This window comes from Ambystoma mexicanum, chromosome 2p (assembly GCF_040938575.1).
Source record: "Ambystoma mexicanum isolate Mex_15411 chromosome 2p, UKY_AmexF1_1, whole genome shotgun sequence".
In the NCBI taxonomy this organism is placed as follows: Eukaryota; Metazoa; Chordata; class Amphibia; order Caudata; family Ambystomatidae; genus Ambystoma; species Ambystoma mexicanum.
In genome coordinates, this window is record NC_090923.1 from 146845158 (window position 1) to 146866101 (window position 20944).

The 20944-nt window shown below is 43.7% G+C and overlaps 1 protein-coding gene across 4 annotated transcripts in view; it reads right to left on the minus strand.

The window, feature by feature from the left end:
* SLC41A3 (solute carrier family 41 member 3) overlaps positions 1–20944 on the minus strand; it is an 864281-nt gene that overhangs the window by 605286 nt on the left and 238051 nt on the right. For all 4 annotated transcript variants that reach the window (XM_069643389.1, XM_069643390.1, XM_069643388.1 and 1 more), the window contains one exon: positions 1089–1196. In XM_069643389.1, the coding sequence (XP_069499490.1) occupies positions 1089–1196 (108 nt within the window). The remainder of the gene's footprint in view (positions 1–1088; positions 1197–20944) is intronic.

The window sequence follows — 20944 nt, forward strand, 5'->3', positions numbered from 1 at the left end:
TCACCCCTTAAATGTTCTTGATAGCAATTCAGGAGATATATAATAACCTATATTTCAGCCACTTGCTCCAGTAGAAACTATTGGAAATATTGAACTGGAATTCATATCAGGGAGCACTTCCTTCAGATGAAAGGATGAGACAGTAGATGCTAAATAAAGCAAGGGTTGGTATATATCATGTGGCTCTGTGTCCACATTTAATTAATACAATTGTGGCATTTGGATTTTGTGACAATGGACTACAATATATATAACATTCCATGACATCTTGCCACATGTTATGTTCTCATACCTTCCATTAGTTCAGTTATCTTTGTTTTGTTCGTAATTGTTTCCATGGTCCAGTGACTTCATTTCTTTATTTTCTGGTCCCTCTCTATAATCTCAATCGTACTCTTTCCTCTTCCTGCTGTTCTATCTGGATAGTCCTCACCTTCCCTGTGTTCAGTCCTGCTTTCGCCCATTTGCACTTCTTTCTTCTAATCTCTAGAATGCCCTTCCTCTCTGCCAGTACCCTCTGACCAAACTCTGTACTCTGTAGTTTTTGTTTTTTCATTTGTATGTCCAGAATGAAATTGTAGCTCTATGATGGACACCTTCTGTTTTCAAAATGAATTTGTTACCATTCTATAAGCCTTTTAGTACAGCGCTTTGACGGTAGCACTATATCATTTCAAAGAAATAAATAGAATAAATATTAGTCAGGCCTATGCAAAGGAAAAGCCCAGGAATAGTGATTGCTCTACTCTCAATTCAGAGAACAAAAGGATAATTTTCAGTGCTTGAAATCTAACTGAAAATAGTTGGATTGCAACAAGTGTTTGTCTGATAAATAAGATTGTACTGCTCCCCCTGAATGAACAGTGTTGGTATTTGCCTTTACTTTAGAGACCTGTAAAACGTCCCATCTTCATCTTTCATAAGAAACTTTTGCTTCAAAAATGCTCTTGAGCATCCTGAAGAAGTCAATGAGTTGGATGTAGCACTATAAAAACTCAATATATGATAAAGATAAAGGAAACAGGGGCAACAATATTAAATCACTTTACTGTAATGGAAATCAAAGGGCCAATGGCTGTAAAACTTACGGCAGTGGAGAGCCGAGATGCAAGTGTCATTTCCAGGTTTCCTTTGAGACCCACCAAGGCAGGAACAAGAATGAACACCTCTGTGATTTGTCTAAACACATCCCAGTGCTGTAAAGAAAAGAAGATAAACAGTACTTACTAATAGTTCCAAACCTTCAAATCAAACCAACATTAACCACAAAATAGAAGATTGAGGAACATTTTGGTACGTCTTTATTTCCACTCAGTACTGTAGGTTACCCTACATCGTAGGCATTCGTATCTTGCGGTTGAAAAAGAAGCCTTTCTCTACTCCATGCAAGAGATGACCCTCTCCTAGCCAGTGTTTCACCTTCTCATTCCCACTTGACCAGGTTGGGGCACATAGACAAAGTACATGGTAAACCCAAAGGGTATGCACTCATACTTGAATCTGTACTTTTTCAACCACTGACAAAACTAGATAGCAATAGCACTACATAAAATAAATCAGCCGATCTCTCTCTCTCTCTCGCTCTCTCTCGCTCTCTCTCGCTCTCTCTCTCTTGCTCTCTCTCTCTTTCTCTCTCTCTCTCTATCACTTGTGGCGTCTCTTTATCTCTTTGTCCCACTCTGTCTCTGTCCATCAATCTCTGTGCGGAAGAATCATATTGACAGGTTTGCATTTACTAGAGCCACCTTAGCTGTTGCTGACTGCAGCCAGTCCAGGGGAAAAAACATATATTGAGACGTGGGGTTTGCTGTGTTCTGTTTGGTTAAACTTAGAACCAGAGCAGTAGTGACATAGAGGGGAACCAGTCTATTATCAGGAAACTACATTATCATTGTATGTGTCCTGTATGAATGTCGCCATCACACTGAGGAGGGATTGTGCCTACAAGGTGAGTGAGAGGTGCAAAGATGGGCTCTGTGGGTAGTTCGAGGGTTGTGCCAGCAATGGTAAGGGACCTAAGCACTAAATTACTGGGCCGACAACTGTGTTTATTTTCTAGTTTGTATTAACTCCTAGTGTTTGTTCAATCAGCAGTCAGCACACAAAGGTAAGCATTGCCTTGGTGCTCACAGAAGAAACGGATGGATTTAATCAGAGCACAAACCTTTCCATGAAGGAACACAAAATAAATAATTCAAATGGTGTGTAATCTCTGCAAAATAACCTGTTAAAAATACATTATTTAACTGGCTCTTTTTAAAGGATTACAATGTTCATTTCTATTGATCCATGCCATTATACAGTGTAATCATGTGAATTTTACACTTACATGAGCAATACATATTATCAAAATCTAGAATTACTATATAACTTATTTTCTGATAGAAGGTTAGTATTCAAAGATGGACAGTTTCTACAGTTATGTTTTACTGTTTGGAAGTACCCCTATAAGAAAAGGGAAGGGGGCAAATACCACCAGTGCAAGCTCCTGACCGCTTTCCATAAAATCAAAGTGCATTTTGGGAACCTAGGACTAAGCACACACCTTTAAATTTGACAAATATCAGTGATAAAAAGGTTGCATCGTCGAATCTCTAGGTACACAATACACACTGTCCTTGGTGTTCATGTAACTTTTCTACTACACTCACCCTAACTTTAATGTTTTGGTAACCATGAATCATATACTCATTCATCCAGATTCAATATTTGGATAGGAGGATTGATTGGCTGTGAAATTAGAGGCCCCATTTTAGCACCAATTTTAGATGAGGGAGAGCATATATATAAAGGGCTCGATTCGAGGATTTTTTTGCATCAATCAAAGTGACTTTGCACTGCTTAAAAATGACTTTGCGGTGCTGACACAAACCCTGAGTCGTGGAACTGTGCAAAGTATTTTTGCAGGGCAAAGCCAGTCCAAAGTCATGTACTGTAGTATCTACTCCTCTGTCTCCTCTTACACTCTCCAGCTCTCCCTCCCAACTACCTTTCAAATGACTCACTACTCCCACTACTGCCTTGCACATTCTCAACACTCTTCTACCATACACACTCTATCACTTCCACTCAATCACATTCCCTCTCAAAATCACTTACACTTCTTTCTCTCTCTCTCTCTCTCTCTATTTTACCTTTCACACCCCTCTGTCCACTCTACACTCAACAGTTACCACTATCTCCTACACACAATATCTTACCTACACACCCTGAGAACATTGACACAGTTTCCTTAGCACTCCACTCCACTATCCCAACTTCTCCTGGCTTTTTGGTCCATCACTGCTCCACCAGCCCTCACCTGCACACTTTCCAATCTCTTATAGCCCAGCCTACCCCCTTCCAATGCTCCTCCGGGATTTATTAGCCTCCCTGTTCACATGTTCCCCTTGGCCAATTATTGGCTTAGGTATGTCTGAAAGGCTTGAAGTAAGCCTTTAGCACACACCCTTTACAAACTCCATTTGCAGGATGGCAGCCATGTGCTCAGGCTGCTAATTTTACTAGCAGCTTTCATCCTGTGGTGGTGAGGTTGGTTCCCAAATGGCTATTTGGAGGATGAATGTGTCTCTCATGTTCCTCTGCAATCCCTTCTCACTCATTTTGTTTTCTGGTGCTCCGCCATTCTCCCGGAGGTGGTGGGCTGGGTGTTTGCTTTCTCATCTCTTTTTGGCAGGAAAAATCCCAGTCCATTCCATGCTCAATCTCTATTCCATTGCCTCGGTTCAAATCTGGGTTTTCTTGGTTGCACCCAGGAGTATTCTGGGAGTTGAGGCTCTGAAAAAGACTGGCAGGCATGGTGGAAGAGACAATGGTACCAGCTGTCATATACAATGTACACTGCAAGGGGGCAGGAAGTGCCCCACCAACTCCCTCACTCTGTCTCTGGGGTTGGACAGGCTACGGTATACATACTGGTAATTTGTCTATCTCAGGTTGGGAATGTTTTATTTATTTTATTGGTCATTTGTAAGGGAAGGGTCCCTGTTCCCCCTGACATGGTCATGACCCTGACCCTGTCACACTTGCTTAACAGTTTTCAGGATGTCCATAAAAATCTGAATGAAACCTGGATATACGCAATTAATTGAATTATTGTATTTGCAAATGTGTTGGTCAGTTTGTTAACTTGACTACATTTTCTATTTATTGACTATGCAATCCCATAATGTCTAAGAATAGTTGTGAAATAAATGCTAAATAAATTGAAGTGATTGTATTTCATACTGATTTATAAAACGCGGCAAAGACCCAAAGGCATCAAGGCACTGGAGACAGTGAACCATCAGAGAGGGAGGAGTAAAAAACAGACTCAGAACAGACAGGTTTTTAGCTGCCTACGGAAGACGGATCGTGCCTGAATGCTCCTGATATGCGGTGGAAGCGCATTCCACAACGTAGGTGCTAGCACTGAAAAGGATCAGCCTGCCAACCAGAAGCTGGTCAGGCGAGCAAAGGTTTCTCTTAGGTTGATAGAGAGCAAGCCTCGACTGAAGAAACATAGCTCCATGAAGCAACAACCTCATCCTTGTGGAACGTGAGGAACGGATGTTCCACGGAAAAAGTTTGTAGTTCACTAACTCGCCTCGCTGATGTTAATGCAATCAGAAAGGCAATCTTCCAAGAAAGGTATGGAATGAGGGGTGCGCACCGGCGGGAAAAGATAAAGAAGACCTGCAAAATGACTTTTAATGACTGGATTAGTAAATGAAAAACGACAGCTGTCCGTAGACAGGTAGGCCGCAATAGCAGAAAGGTAAGTCCTGCATGAGAGGACATGAATGTTGGAAGCTCCCAGATGAGACACAAAGGAGAGAATGGTCTCAACCGAAGCGTGCCTGGGATCAAGCTGTTTAGCTAAACACCAATGGCAAAAACAGAGCCGTTTGCTCCTGTATTTAGTCCTTGTAGAAGACTTCCTGGCTGCTTGGATAATGTGCATATTGTCTTCGGACAGATAGAACTGTGCTAAAGATCTGAACTAGGCCACCAAGCTGAACGATTGTGGGGAGGGGTGCCACATCTGATGATTGTTCTGGTGAAGAAGGTTGGGAATGTTCGGTAATCTGATCGGGGGAAGTGCCGACAGATGCTGTAGTTCCGAAAAACAGAACCTGGCTGGCCACCAGGGAGCCATGAACAGGAGAGTGCAGTTTGATGTGCTTCTGAGCTTGCAGAGTGACCGGTGAATCAGGGGCAATGGAGGAAAAGCATAAGCTTTCATGTTGTCCCATGAAATCTCGTGGGCGTCCTCCAGGGAGGACGCTTCGAGCCCGTTCCTGGATTCATAAAGGGGTCATTTCATGTTCGAAGAAAGTTGCAAAGAGGTCCACCTTTGGCGTGCCCCATTGGTGGAAAATGTTGGGGAGGAGTTCGCTGTTCATTTCACACTCGTAACTGGCTGCCAACTGGCAATTGAGTGAGTCTGCAGCCACATTGATGTGAGCTGGGATGTGCACCGCCGGTAGCCAAAACATTGTGCTGGAAGGCCCAGTCCCACATCTGTATAGCTAGATCCACAAGAAGAGAAGACTTGGTCCCGCCCTGCTTGTTGATGTAAAACATTGCAACAGAATTGTCTGTGTGGAAATGGACTACGCTGTTGCTGATAGTCGTTTGAAAAGCTTTGAGCGCTAAGAACACCGCCAGGAGTTCCAGGTAATTGATATGGAACTGCCTCCCTTGAGGGGCCACACATCGAACACCTCGAGGTGATGTAGCGTCGCTCCCCACCCCAGAAGGGAGGAGTCTGTAGTGGTGTCTAGTAAAAGGATCGAAAAAAAAGGGTCGACAGGACAAAGGCTCGACACCAAAGGATCGACAGGACAAAGAATCGATTTTTTTTTTATTATATATTTTTTTTATGTATTCATATAGGTAAAAAATGGTTTTTAGTAAAAAAACAGGGGCTGTGGGACCCCCCCCCCAAAAAAAAAAGTAAAAAAAATAAAAAAATAAATTCGATCCTTTGGTTTTCGGTCCTTTGGTGTCGATCCTTTGGCCATTCGACCCTTTGGTTGTCGATCCTTTGACCTACAACCGTCTGTAGTCACTGTTACTTGTGGGCAGGACTCCTGAAATGAGGTCCCTATTGAAAGATTGCCGGCGGAAGACCACCATTGTAGATCCGCCATCATGCCGGATGAAACTGTGATCATTTTGGAATCTGGGTCCGAAGCCTGGAACCAGCAGCTCCGAAGAGCTAGCTGAGTGTGCCTCATCTTTAAGCGTGCAAGAGGCAGAGCCAACATGCAAGAAGCCATGAGGCCTAGAAGTCTCTGGAACCATCAGGCCCTCATGTGAGAAGACTGGAGGAAGATCTGGCACACGGTCAACAGGTCTGCAATCCTGTCCATCGTTAAGAACACTGTGGTACTGACAGTGTCCCAACGGAAACCCAGAAAGATCAGGTCTTGAAAGACCATCATGGATGATTTCCTCCAGTCGACCGACAGCCCAAGATGGAACATGAGCTGAAGGAGCGACTGGAGATTGTCCGTAACCGTCTGCAGGCAAGGACTGCGCAGGAGCCAATCGTCCAACCCCCTGCAGTCTGATGAATGCTGCGATAACTGACATCATCTTCGTAAACACACGCGGTGCCAAGCTGAGACCAAAAGGGAGCACTCTAAACTGGAAGTGTTCTGCTCCCACAGAGAACCGCAGATATTTCCGATCCGGGCTCCAAATCAAAATATGCATGTACACACCCTGGAGGTCCACCACACTGAGCCAATCGCCCTTCCGAAGAGAGGACTTTATTTGGCAGGGAGTGATCATCTTGAATTTCTCTTGGGGAAAAGATAGATTGAACTGTTGAACTGGAAAAGATTGAGGATAGTGCGCAGGCTAGCCTGGTTGGTTTTGGGCACTGGGAACAGACGGGAGTAGTAGCTCTCCCCTTGCTCCCTAAGGGGAACAGGTTCCACTGCTCTGAGGTTTAGAAGTTTCTGTACCTCAGCTCTGAGGGAGGGTGACACATTCTGCTTGAAGGGAGGGTTGAAGGGTGGGGTATTGGGGAGAGACAAGCGAAACCCCGCCCTAGCGATGGACAAAACCCACGGTCTTCGATGATGGTCTGCCACGCATCCAGATGAGACGAGATTCATCCCCCACCGGAGTCTTGTGCGATCGACCAGATATATCATATGGATGACTTGTCGGCAGGGAGACTACCTGTCCCTGGAGAGGAGGCTGCTGGCCAAGAGAAAAACCTGCCACCTTGCCGTTGTTATTTACAGCGGGGCCCGCCAACCGGAGCTTCAGATCGGCACGCACGGTGATCCTGAAACCCCCTGAACCCAGAGAAGGAAAGAGTTTGGAACCCTGACCTCTATGTATAAGGGTATACTAAACAAATAGGATGCCCTATGTGCTGAAAACCTCAATAAATGTTTTTCAGAAAACGCATGCTGAGGGCCAGAGAGTGTGTTCCTTTTAATAATATATCATTTTATTCTGTTACAATTTCATAAAATACATCATTTCTTAACAGTTATAAGACAACAATTAATTTCAAGCAAACATATATTTTTAGTAAACAAATGTTTGGTTTGCTAGATGCTTAGTAAAGGTAAAATGCCCTTTTTTTGTGTAAAATCTGATACACCTGTACAGCCACTAGCACTTTAAAGACCTAAAGCACAACGATGTAACACCGCTTTTGCAAACAAGAAACATATTATGTTTCAGCTAAAATGTACTTATTATTGTTTTCAATGCCTACAGGAATTGAATATAGCAGAAAACTTTTCCTCTGAAGTGGAACTAGAAAATTTGTATTTACTCACTGAACGCTAGTGAGAAGACACAGTGGGAAACCACGAGATTTGTAACTTTTTGCAAAGCAGCAAAATGAGTTTTCAAAAAAGTTGTTTAAAGGTATAGATGAGATTGTCTTTTTTCACAGATATTTTGAACCCTTTTTTATTGTGCACCTTTGCGGGTTTATATATATTTGTTTAAGCTGACATTTGAGCTTTAGCAGGAATGTATAGCAAGGGTGTTTCCTGGTTTCTATTTGAAGACAGTTGGGTACTTATTGGCCCATCCTAACAGTGGTAATGTATTTACCTTTTTGTGCACAGGGAGATTAATTAACCCCGAGCATTCTGGGTTTGAGTCTATACAAAAATTTGAGTTTGCTCCCCATTCATGAAATAACGGTAGCATACTGAGGAAGTTCAGAGATTGTGTTTTTTAACAATGTTGTTTGCCTATGTTTTTAAGCATTAGTTAATGTTTTAAATCATGGTGGTGTTGTTGTTTTTATATGTTGTAGCATTGATAAAGCCTTTGAATAAGTCTACTAATCCTGAAGAAGACGTTGACCAATGGTTATGAAAAATCTGGCCAATTGATATCAAGTCAAAATTATACAAAAGGAAATCCAATGATGAGAGGAATACTACTAGAATAATCTTGGATACTTGTAGTTGATGTACAATGGTGGACTGTCAAAGTAGGAATATTACTACTGTAAAAGTTATTTAGAATGTCTTTATACAAACCAGATTTGGTTGTGATAATGAATTGTTGAATTGTGTATTAGCGATATGTGTATAGGAGAAATGTTTACACAAAAATGCGTTATTTGCACACAAAAAATCTTTTGTTTACTAAAAATATATGTTTGTCAGAAATGAATTGTTGTCTTATAACTGTTTAGAAATTATGTATTTTATGAAATTGTAACAGAATAAAATGATATATTTTTAATAAGAACACACTGTCTTGCCCTCAGCATGCGTTTCCTGAAAAACATTTATTGAGGTTTTCAGCACATAGGGCATCGTATTTGTTTAGTATATATTGAATTTACCCCAGATGCCCATGTGGGGTTCCCACCTTAGTTTTGGGATTTAAGAGCATAAAAATGTTGCTGTATGGGAAGACAGTGCTTTCACCTTTTTTCTGTTTAGCAGTGAGGTTTGATCTTATCCGTCACAGCGATTCTGTCTTCATTTGCAGTTGGAAATGTCTTGTGTACATTCCGATCATGGCTGCATCTGATGCAGTTTGGTTTAGCGAAGAACAATTGGCAGAGGTAATTAAAGGGCCATCATATTTTGAGAAGCCACAGGTAGACAATATTACCTAAATATTTCTAGTGAAAGTATTATTAGTCTTAAAAAGAAGACATTTCGTACAAAAATGCACAGCCATCTCCTCACTGAATATTTAAAGAAAAATATAATAATGAACCCTGCCTTTTTGTAGATGATGTAGAATACAAACATGCATTTTCAGGAATTGGTACCAAATGTAGCAGGGATTGGATGCTGTTGACGATAAACACAGCTATTAAAAAGAGCATGTTAGTAGAAGAAGAAATTCAGAAAGCTGAATTAGTCTTTGCTACAGACAAAACTATATTGAACATTAAAGAAAAATTTGAAACCATTGAAAAACAAGTTAATGAGTTCATTAAAATAACAACAACTAAAAAGATGGAAAATTTTCTCTAAGGAGCTAGCATATCCCTATTTGAGCCCTAACCATTAAGGACCGCAATATTGGAAGGATCAAGACACTAGCACTATGGGCGTAGCTACTAGAACAAAGCGAGTGACCTTCTCTGATACGTCTTCAGATGATGGAGAAGGCAGCCAGAGGGGCCAAAGAGGCAATCAGTACAACCCGAGACAGAGAAATAGAGGGCGTGCGAGAGGAGGTAGGAGAGGATTTCAAAATGTCTTCCATTATTTCCCCCGTATGGCTATCCCCAAGGGTTTAATATTCAAGGCCAAGGTTTGCCTGAACTCCCTTTTCCACCTCAGCAGGTAGGACCACTGCCTTTACAAAATGTGTTCGAAACGAGAAGAAGGTCTTACATAAGGTAAGTTCACCTTCCTCAGTATTCAACCTCTCTAATAGGACACTTTCATCAGAAGAAAGCTCCCTTTTGGAAAAAGGCTTCTCCTTTATCCCTACGAAGAATCCACGCCAGATGGAGACACAAATAGAACTGCGAGCCCATCTACGTTAAGTTAGACTTAAAAGATTTTGTTTGGAGTGAGTGAAACAAATAATCAAATGATAGGGGCCAATACCCATTATACCAGCTTCTTCTTTTACCCCTACGTTGCACATGATTTCAAAGGAGACAGCAATCTTTGAAAAAACTGTACTATGGAATTTTGGGGCCATTTATGAAGGGCAAACGGTGCAAAAACATCAGAACATAGTTTCAACTTCTCCAAAACAGATTGGAAATGCTTGCAGTCCTTAAGAAATGAAAAATCTGTGGTAATTAAAAAGGCTTACAAGGGAGGAGGAATAGTCGTTTGGGATGCACATAACTATGACGAAGAAATGATGAGGCAACTAAACAACACAGATATATATGTCAAACTACAAGGTGACCCTACTGAGTCCATTCTGAAGGACATTAGAGAATTATGCAATACAGCTCTAGAAAAGGGTATCTTAAAGAAAAAATATTTTTGTTTCTGACTCCCAATAAGACCAGGACCGCTCTAATATATATTTTGCCCAAAATACATAAGATTACAACTAATCGACCGGGAAGGCCTATTGCATCCCTTTGTGGGTCCATTTTAGTTCCCATTGGCCAATATTTGGATTTCTTTATGAAACCACTGGTTAAATTAACACCCACTTACTTAGCGGACTCTACTGATGTGATCCGAGCTGTGGAATTGTTACCTTTCAACGCAGATAGTGAACTTCTGATTACTCTTGATGTCGAATCTTTGTATTCAAACATTCCGCAATTAGACTCACTAAGAGTCATTAAGAAATGCTTAGACACAAGGTTGGATATAGACACAGTACCCAGCGACTTCTTATTTGAGTTACTTGAGATAGCATTGACAAAAAATGCCTTTTGTCCCCAATTATGCAACATTATATATGTGGGCCTTTGAAGAGTGTAACATCTTGGCATACCACAATCCTTTTTAAAAAGCACTGAAATTCTACAAAAGATACATTGACGACATCTTAATAATATGGGACCGAAAAGAAGGCAATCATCTTGCCTTTTTTAAGTGGATAAATGAGCTAAATTCTAATCTGAAATTCACAATACATTTGAATAACAAGGAGATCCCATTTTTGAATCTATTGATTAAAGAAACCAATGGTGTTCTATTGCTGGACTTATGTAGGAAAGAGTCAGATAGGAATGCCATCCTCCATCATGAAAGTTTCCATTCACAGGTTTCCAATATCCCATATGGTCAGTTTCTTAGAGCATGCCGAAACTGTTCCCAATTAGAGGATTTTGCAAAACAATCTAATATTATTGAAAACAGACTAAAAGAGAGAGGATATCCACCTAGACTACTTAGAAACTCCCAAAAAAGAGCTAGGTATCAACACCAGGAGATATTACTTTCCAAAAAAGATAATGAACTCAAACCTCCAAATGATCGTTTAGTATGTGCATTAACATTTAATACACATCAAAATAAGATAAAAAAGATCATAGTCAAACATTGGCATTTGCATCAACAACTAAACTTACCGACTTTGGCTAAACCAATGTTTGCCTTTAAGAAAGGAAAGAATATAAAAAATTGGACCTGTAAAGCAGATAGGAGTAGTATACAAGATAAACAACCATTAATTACTACTCTATGGGATATGCCAGTAGTCTTAGGCCATTAACCCTGTGGTGGATGTTGCAACGGTAACCTTACCACACCCTGCAAAAACATCAGTATTAATAAGAGGATTTGGGCCCTGAGGGACCATACTACATGTAACAGCAGTAACGTAATCTATGCTATTATATGCCCTTGTGGAAAAACATACATAGGCAAGACATCGCGCCCAGTGAAATTAAGAGTCACTGAACATAGATCAAAACTAAGGAACAAACAGCTTAACGCACATCTTGTGGCTCACTTTCAGGAATTTAATCATAACCCGGATACTTTAAAATGGTGGGCCATCGAGAAAGTAAGAGGTACAGATTTAGCAAATACTGCCAAAAGGCTTTCACAAAGGGAACAATGGTGGATTTGTCATACCAAAGGTAACACTGATGGGCTCAATGCGTAGGAGGAATGGAGTTAATACATCTGCTATGGTTAGCATACCCTTGTGTCCAGAAATGTTGTGAAACATCATGAACCGGCGTTGGTAGTTACGTTATTCTCAAATGACAAAATAGGCATTTAGGTGTGCCTTTTTGATTCGTTTGAGCTGTATTAACTTTTTTAGCCTTTGTTGCATTCCATCTTTATACACCAGTGAGCGACTTTGCTCAAATAAATTCTGAAGAAATAGTCAATTTTTTGTTTCTATGCCCAGACTCCCGACTTGTGTTACACTGAGGTAACGTCTAGTCCTCTTTCTATCGCATTCATGTTTGAAGGAGTTGCTAAGCGATTGGTAGAATTGAGCGCAGCTATCCTTTATAGGTAAGCAGGAAGAAAACGTTTTTGATCCGTTTGGGCTGTATTAACTTTTTAGCCTTTGTTGCATTCCATCTTTATACATCAGAGAGTGACTTTGCTCAAATAAATTCTGAAGAAATAGTCAGTTTTTTGTTTCTATGCCCAGATTCTGGACTTGTGTAGCATTGAGGTAACGCCTAGTCCTCTTTCTATCTCCTTCATGTTTGAAGGAGCTGCCGCGCGATTGGTAGACTTGAGTGCAGCTATCCTTTATAGGTAAGCAGGAAGTAAACGTAGTGCTCAGTTCGGCGCAGCTGACCTCCGCGTTGCTGTTCCTTGCGTTGTTCCGAGCAGGCGAGGCTCTTGACCTTGAAGCAAGCACTAAGGTAAGCTAGTTTAGGACCCTCTCCCAGACAAATCTTTATGTTAAGTAAAGAGACAAGTCCATTGAGTATTCTCTTTTTCTTTTCTTTTTTCATCCCCTCCACCCCCCTTCCCTTTTAGTCAATAGTAGTTGGACGAATTTTGCAGTGGGGAAGCACGTGTGCCTTGGTTCGCTAGATGCTTAGTGAAGGTAAAATGCCCTTTTTTTGTGTAAAATCCGATACACCTTTACAGCCACTAGCACTTTAAAGACCTAAAGCACAACGATGTAACACCGCTTTTACAAACAAGAAACATATTATGTTTCAGCTAAAATGTACTTATTATTGTTTTCAATGCCTACAGGAATTGAATTTAGCAGAAAACTTAGCCTATGAAGTGGAACTAGAACATCTGTATTTACTCACTGAACGCTAGTGTGAAGACACAGTGGGAAACCATGAGAATTGGAACTTTTTGCAAAGCAGCAAAAAGAGTTTTCAAAAATGATGTTTAAAGGTATAGATGAGATGAACAAGTTACTTCTTACCTTGTAACGTTCTTTCGATGGGATGTTCTTCCGACGTATTCCTTATCTTAGATATCTCCTTCCAGCTTTGCTGGCCTCAGAAATGTTTTCTCTAGAGGGCGCTGCGCGTCGACGTCCGCCGAGTCGATGTCCCTCGACAGCCGCCGTATCGACGTCGACGTCATCCTGCCTATAAAGGCTGCGCACAGCGTCCGTTGCTCAGTTCCGTTTTGTAGCCCACAATAATTCTTTCTGGACTAGACTAATCACCCTGAAGGAGCGTAAACTGCAACAACAAGGGAAGCAGTACTGCTGGGATGGATGGGAGGGTCGATAAGGAATATGTCGGAGGAACATCCCATCGAAAGAACGTTACAAGGTAAGAAGTAACTTGTTCTTCGAAGGGATTGTGTCCTCCGACGTATTCCTTATCTTAGATAGGCTCCCATAGCAGTATTCTGTTATTGGAGGTGGGAGTACTGACTTCATGCTTCCTCTTATTGATGAATAGAGTGCAATACTGCCCTTCCAAACCTAGTCTCTTGACTAGAGGAGGAATCCAAGTTGTAAAACCGTGTAAAGGTATGGACGGACGACCATGTGGCAGCCGCACATATGTCTCTAACCGGCACTTCTCTTTTGAGGGCCGATGAAGCTGCGATACCTCTGGTCGAATGAGCCCTAAGATTTTGAGGGGGCTCTTTTCCTGCCAGTTTAGAACATTCCAAAATGGCTAAAATGATCCATCTGGAAATGGTCTGCTTAGTTATCGGTAACCCCATCTTGTGACCTGCGTAGCCTACAAACAGCTGGTCTGCTTGTCTTATCCTAGCCAGTCTACTAATGTAAAAACTTAAAGCCCTTCTTGGGTCCAGTCTGTGTAACCTCTCTTCCTCTTTCCCCGGATGGGGAGGAGGATAGAAAGATGGAAGGGTAATCTTCTGAGTGATATCAAATTCAAAAACCACCTTTGGGAGGAAATTAGGCTTCACTTGCAGAACAACTTTGTCTTTGTGAAAGATTGTATGAGGGGGTTTACAAGAAAGAGCTTGTAACTCGCTCACCCTTCTAGCAGATGTAAGTGCTACTAATAAAACAGTCTTAAGGGTAAGAAATCTTAACGAACAAGAGTGGAGTGGTTCGAAAGGTGTGCCCATCAGGAAAGTTAGGACTAAGTTTAAATCCCATAGGGGAACCTGGAATGGTCTTGGGGGATAAACGTTAGTTAACCCCTTTAGAAACTGTATTACCAAGGGTAACTTGAAATAGGATGGTTCTTCCACAGTGCGCTTAAAGATGGATAGCGCTGCGAGATAGCCATTGATGGTGCCAACTTGAAGGCCTGAATTTGCTAAATAAAGTAGGAAGGACAAAACCATTGCTGTACCACATGAAAAGGGATCGATATTCTTTTCTCTACACCAGCTGCAAAATCTGTTCCAACGGCAGCGGTATAAAGATTTTGTTGCTGGCCTTCTTGCCGAAAGCAACACCTCCATAACCTCATCAGGGAGGTCCCAATCCTTTTACCTCAGCGTTTCAGAAGCCAAGCGTGAAGGTTGAGGGTTTTGATGTCTGGATGGAGAACCTGACCTCCCTTCTGTGAGAGCAGATTCTCTCTGAGTGGAAGTCGAATTGGAGGGCAGATGGACACGTCTAGAAGGTCCGGGTACCACGTTCTCCTGGCCCAATCCATTTGAGGAATGACAGGGACCGGTGGAAACGCGAACAGAAGCGGAAACTCCCAGTCCACTATGAACGCGTCTCCCAGAGCTCCTCTCGGGGGAAATTCCCTTGAACAGAACAGATCGCAATTCCTGTTGACACTGGTGGCAAACAGATCCACCTGAGGGGTTCCCCAAAGGGCGAAGATCTCTTGAAGGACTTCCTGAGCTAGTTCCCACTCGTGGGAGACTGTGCTCTGCCTGCTCAGAGCGTCCGCTGTCAAGTTCTTCTCTCCGGCTAGGTGAACTGCTGATAGAGAGATTCCTTCTTGGATTGCCCAAAATCAGAGCTGCATCGCCTCTCTGCACAGAGGTAGTGATCCTACGCCTCCTCTTTTGTTGAGGTAATGCATGGCCACTGTGTTGTCTGTCATTATCAGGACATTCTTTCCTTGTACAGATGGCAGAAAAGCCTTCAGCGCAAGTCTGATGGCCATCAGCTCTAACAGGTTGATATGTAGTCTGGACTCCGATGGAGACCAACGACCGCTGATGGTCAAGTCTTTGGCGTAGGCTCCCCACCCTGTGAGTGAGGCATCCGTGACTACTGTTATCTCCGGCCAGGGTTGCCAAAACTGCTCTCCTTTCAGAATGTTCTCCTGACAGGCCCACCACTGAAGGTCTCGAGCCACCCTGTCGGGAACCTGAAGAATATCTGTCATTCTCCCTGAGAACTGTGACCACTGAGTTCTCAGTGCCCACTGGAGGGATCTCATTCTCAGGCGAGCCTCTGGCACTAGGAAAATGCAGGATGCCATGAGGCCTAGCAACCTCAAAAAGTCGAAGGCTGGGAGACGTTGGGCATTTTGAAACTTGGTAACCATCTGTAGAATATCTTGAGCCCTCACCTCTGGTGGTGAGGCTTTTCCCAGGGAAGTGTCCAGGATCGCTCCGATGAACTGGAGTCTCTGCGATGGTATCATTTGTGACTTCTTTAAATTGAGGGAGAAGCCCAGTCTGTGAAGGGAGTGGCCAACATGATCTAGCTGGATCTGAGCTTGTTCCGAAGATACAGCTCTGATCAACCAATCGTCCAGGTAGGGGTAGACGTGAATCCCTTCCCTCCTTAGACTTGCAGCCACTACCGACATTATCTTGGTGAAGACCCTCGGGGCGGAGGTCAGCCCAAATGGCAGCACTCGAAATTGATAATGAGAGTTGCCAATTGCGAACCTCAGGTATTTCCTGTGTTTGAGATGGATTGGCACATGGAAATAAGCGTCCTGAAGGTCCAGAGATACCAACCAGTCCTGGAACAGAAGGGCCTGAAGGATCTGAGAAAGAGTTACCATCTTGAATTTGTCTTTCCTGAGGAATTTGTTCGATTCTAGCAAGTCCAAGATGGGTCTCAGTCCTCCGTCTTTCTTTGGAATGAGAAAGTAAGGGGAGTACCAGCCCTTGTTCCTCTCCGCTACAGGTACCGGTTCTATGGCACCTTTCTCTAGCAGGTCTAAAATTTCCTGCAAGAGGAGCGGATCTGGAGCTTTTTGAGAGCTGATCCCCGGTGGATGACTCTGAGGTATGCGTAGGAGAGGCAGGCAGTAACCTTGTGCAACTGTCTCCAATGCCCAAGCATCTGACGTGATAGCCTGCCATTCCCCCAGATGTTGAGTTAACCTGCCTCCTACAGGTGTCTTGTGAGGGAAGTCCTCAGAGTGGTTTTGGGGCGGCTGATGCAGATGCCGATGGTAAAGAGGCACCTGCTGTTGCTGCGGCTTCTGAATATCTACCCCGTCCACCTCGGGTAGGTCTTCTTTCTCCCCTTTGAGCCGGTCGTCCTCTACCTCTTCCGAATGCGGAGTAGAAGCGAAAGGACTTGCCTCTCGCAGAGGTTCCTGTGAGACGAAAAGATGTCTGACGGATTGCAGCGCCTAGGGATTTTGCTGCTGTCTTTGATGTTTGCAGTTTTTCTAAACTGTCATCCGCCTTTTTCCCAAACAAAGAAGAGCCATCAAATAGCATGTTCAAGAGCCTGGCTTGCACATCTGGGGCAAAACCAGACTTTCTCAACCAAGCAAATCTCCTGGTTGTTGTACTTGCTGCCATTGCTCTGCTGATACTGTCAGCCGAATCAATGCCCGTCTGGAGGGATTCGCACATAGCGTCTTTACCGTCCTGTATGATATTTAGGAACGCCTCCCTTTCTTCTCCCTCCGGGATGCAGTCAGCCGCTGTAGAAGCACACTCCCAAAGTGTATGGCTAAATCTAGCAAGGGTGCAAGTAGCATTAATAGATTTTAACGCCATGCTACATGCCGAAAAGACTTTCTTAGCCATAGCATCATATTTTTTATCGTCCCTGTCCTGTGGGACGGTAGGGTAAGCAGTCTTGATGTCAGTAGAAGATGCTGCCTGTACCACCAGACTTTCTGGGGATGGGTGTTTGGACAAAAACTCCGGGTCTGCAGAAGATACCCTGTATTTAGTAGACAGTTTTTTATTTACTGCCGGGACGACATCTGGGGTTTCCCAGTTCGTCATGATTTTCCTTTGAAGAGCTTTATGAAAAGGTACTATAGGATCCTCCTGTGGACCTTTATCAAGAATATCCGTGAGGTCATCCTGTTGGAAAGCCTGTGAAGGTGTTGACCACCCCATAAATTCTGTGATCCTGGCCATTAAGGCTCTATAAGGGGTTTCAGCATGCTCCCCCGGGTCTGGCCTAGCGAACTCCACCTCAGGGGAAGTGTCTAAACCACTTGCCTCATGTAAGGAATCATGGAGTTCCTTTAATCTGCGTTCCTCTGAGGATAACTCCTCTTGAAATGGGGTTGCAGATCCCTGCAACTCAAATGTCTCTTCTTGGTCAGATAGTTCTCCCTCTTCCATAATTGAGGACATTGTTCTCAATTGGTCTGAACTCACAAAGGGTGTGAAACCCATCTCCAAGGCAGAGGGTGCCAAACTTGTTGTAATCGGCCTCGAAAACGTCGATGTCGTCGACGTCGAAGGCTTCGAACGTGGCATTGAAAACAAAGGCGGAGGCCTCGAGGTCCTCGATAGAATTGGAATTCTGCTTGAGGATGTCGACAATCTCGACGACATCGTCATCGAAGACCTGGGAATAGCTACTGGGTGCGCCGCAACCGTGACTTTCCTTGGCGTCGACGTCGGTGTTGAGGATGGCGTCGAGTCGACAGACCCGTGTGTCGAAGGTCCCTTCGACAACGGCGTCGAAGACACCGACCTCGGCGTCGACGGAACCTTCGTCGACGGCATCGACGGAACCTTCGAAGAAGGATTCGAGGTCTTTGCTTTACTCGAGGGTTCGTGACTCGCTCGAGAAGCTTCCTTCGCCGGGTACTGCGACTCGCGGCGTTTTGGACCTTCGGGTCTTTCGACCAGAGCATCGCTCTCGGCAGTCTTCGAGGGGGTCGAGGCCGCTTTCTCGAAGACGCTCATCATATTTTTTCAGAATTCCTCCCATTCAGCCCGGGAACTATGTTTCGTGGGGAAAGGGATTCTCTTAGGTGAAACAGAGGAAGAGGAGGACGAAGAAGGGGATCTTCGACGTCTCCTCTTCGAGTGCTTCGATCTCGAGGAGTGATGGGACCCGCTTGGAGACCTAGAGCGCGAATGGTGACGAGGAGACGAATGTCTCGACTTCGTCGAGGAAGAAGAAGCTTTAGAAGTCTTACCTTTTTCCAGCTTCCCCCTACGCTCCTTCAGGGCCTTAGCTGTCATGGACATACAGTCCTCGCACTCCGAACAATGGTGTTCAGCTCCCAAACACCACAGACAAACTCTGTGAGGGTCAGTCAGCGACATCTTTTTTCCACAGTCTCTGCATTTTTTAAAGCCGGACCGAGGGGTCGTCGGTTCCGACGAGGAAGCCATCGAGTATGGATCGAATATCTCGAGGAAATTGGATTAATTCTCTACGAAACTGAGCAGCAATATTCCGAGGCACTGAGTAAGCGCGGAAAAACGGAACTGAGCAACGGACGCTGCGCGCAGCCTTTATAGGCAGGATGACGTCGACGTCGATACGGCGGCTGTCGAGGGACATCGACTCGGCGGACGTCGATGCGCAGCGCCCTCTAGAGAAAAAAATTCCGAGGCCAGCAAAGCTGGAAGGAGATATCTAAGATAAGGAATACGTCGGAGGACACAATCCCTTCGAAAGCCTTTTTTCACAGATATTTTTAACCCTTTTTTATTGTGCACCTTTGTGGGCTTATATATATTTGTTTAAGCTAACATTTGAGCTTTAGCAGGAATGTATAGTAAGGGTGTTTCCTGGTTTCTATTTGAAGACAGTTGGGTACTTATTGGCCCATCCTAACAGTGGTAATTTATTTACCTTTTTGTGCACAGGGAGATTAATTAACCCCGAGCATTCTTGAAATAATCGTAATATACTGAGGAGTGTTTTTTTAACAATGTTGTTTGCCTATGTTTTTAAGTTTTGAGCGATATATGTATAGGAGAAATGTTTACAAAAACGGCATCGACGTTTACAAAATGTTTACAAAAATGCGTTATTTGCACAAAAAAAAACTTTTGTTTACTAAAAATACATGTTTATTGGAAATGAATTGTTTTCTTATAACTGTTTAGAAATGATGTATTTCATGAAATTCTAACAGAATAAAATGCTATATTTTTTATAAGAACACTTTCTCTGGCCCTGAGCATGCATTTTCTGAAAAACATTTATTGAGGTTTTCAGCACATAGGGCATCCTATTTGTTTAGTATATATTGAATTTACTCCAGATGCCCATGTAGGGGTCCCCACCTTAGTTTTTGGCTCTCCGTATAAGGGGCCTTAGCTGGAGCTTTCACCAGGACCGATAAAGAACTGGCGGTTTGGGTACTGGCCTTAGTCTTTGTGAGTTCCTTATATGTGGAGGAATGAAACAAAAGGAAGGTCTAGTACCTTGTCCTGCACTTCATTTGAGAACTTTGTAGCATGGAGCCACTCTTGGCGGGAGATGTTGACCCCGGTCATGAGGCCTCGAGCAGAGGTATCTACGCAGTGCAGCCTCCAGCAAATCCTGTGCCAACACTTTGGCGTCGAGAAACCGGCTTTGAAGTCTTCTAGCCTATACGCAGGAATACATTCTTGGAAATAGACTAGCTCCCTCCACAGTTTAAGATTGGCTGCTGCCAGGATGAGCTTGGTGTTGGCCTGACGAAGTTGGAGCGCCGAATTGGAAAAGACTCGTCTACCAATGGCGTCAAGAAGTTTATCCTCTTTAGAGAGGATTTGGGCTGCTGCAGTAGAGGCATGAAGTTTGTATCGAACATTAATCGTCTTGTTGAGATGCAGCCCGGTATGGGGTTTGTACCAGACCTTACAGGCCTCAGCCAAGACATCCTTTTGGAGGAACAGGCTGGTACGCTCCTGAGTACGCTCCTGAGATGACAGAGTGAAGGCTCCAGAAAGCACCCCCTTCTGTGAAGTGGGGCCCTTGCGCATTGGAATATCAAGTAAAGACATCATATCCAGTACACGGTCATGAAATGCTCTAATAGAGTGAGGCTGTTCATCGCTGTACAGGTCCGCTTGGCCCTCGTCCAGTGAAGCAGGAACAGTAGACTGATCCACTGCACGTGGCATCTCAGAGCCTAAAGTGTTGTTTGGCTGATCCCCCGACGTCTTCTCTATCAGGGAAAGCAGAGGTAGAGGAGGAAGTTGTGGAGGCGGTCTGGCAGTTAGAGGTGGAGGAGATGGCACGAACGGGACCTGCGTAGGAACAGCCGGGATGGAAGGTGGTACAGGAGAACCCGGATACATTTCCCTAAACAGGCCCTTAAAGTATTCCTTAATGGGATCAGAGTGCATTAGCGTCTGATATTTCCCAAAAAACGCATCCTCAGACGAAAGTCTAGGCGCTGGACCTGTTAGAGTCCGCTCTTGAGGCGCATGCCCCCATGAATGCAAGGAGAATGGTTGCCAGGAAGGTCCACCACCAGCTGGGTCCACATAGATGAGAGGAGCAGAACCAGGGGAGA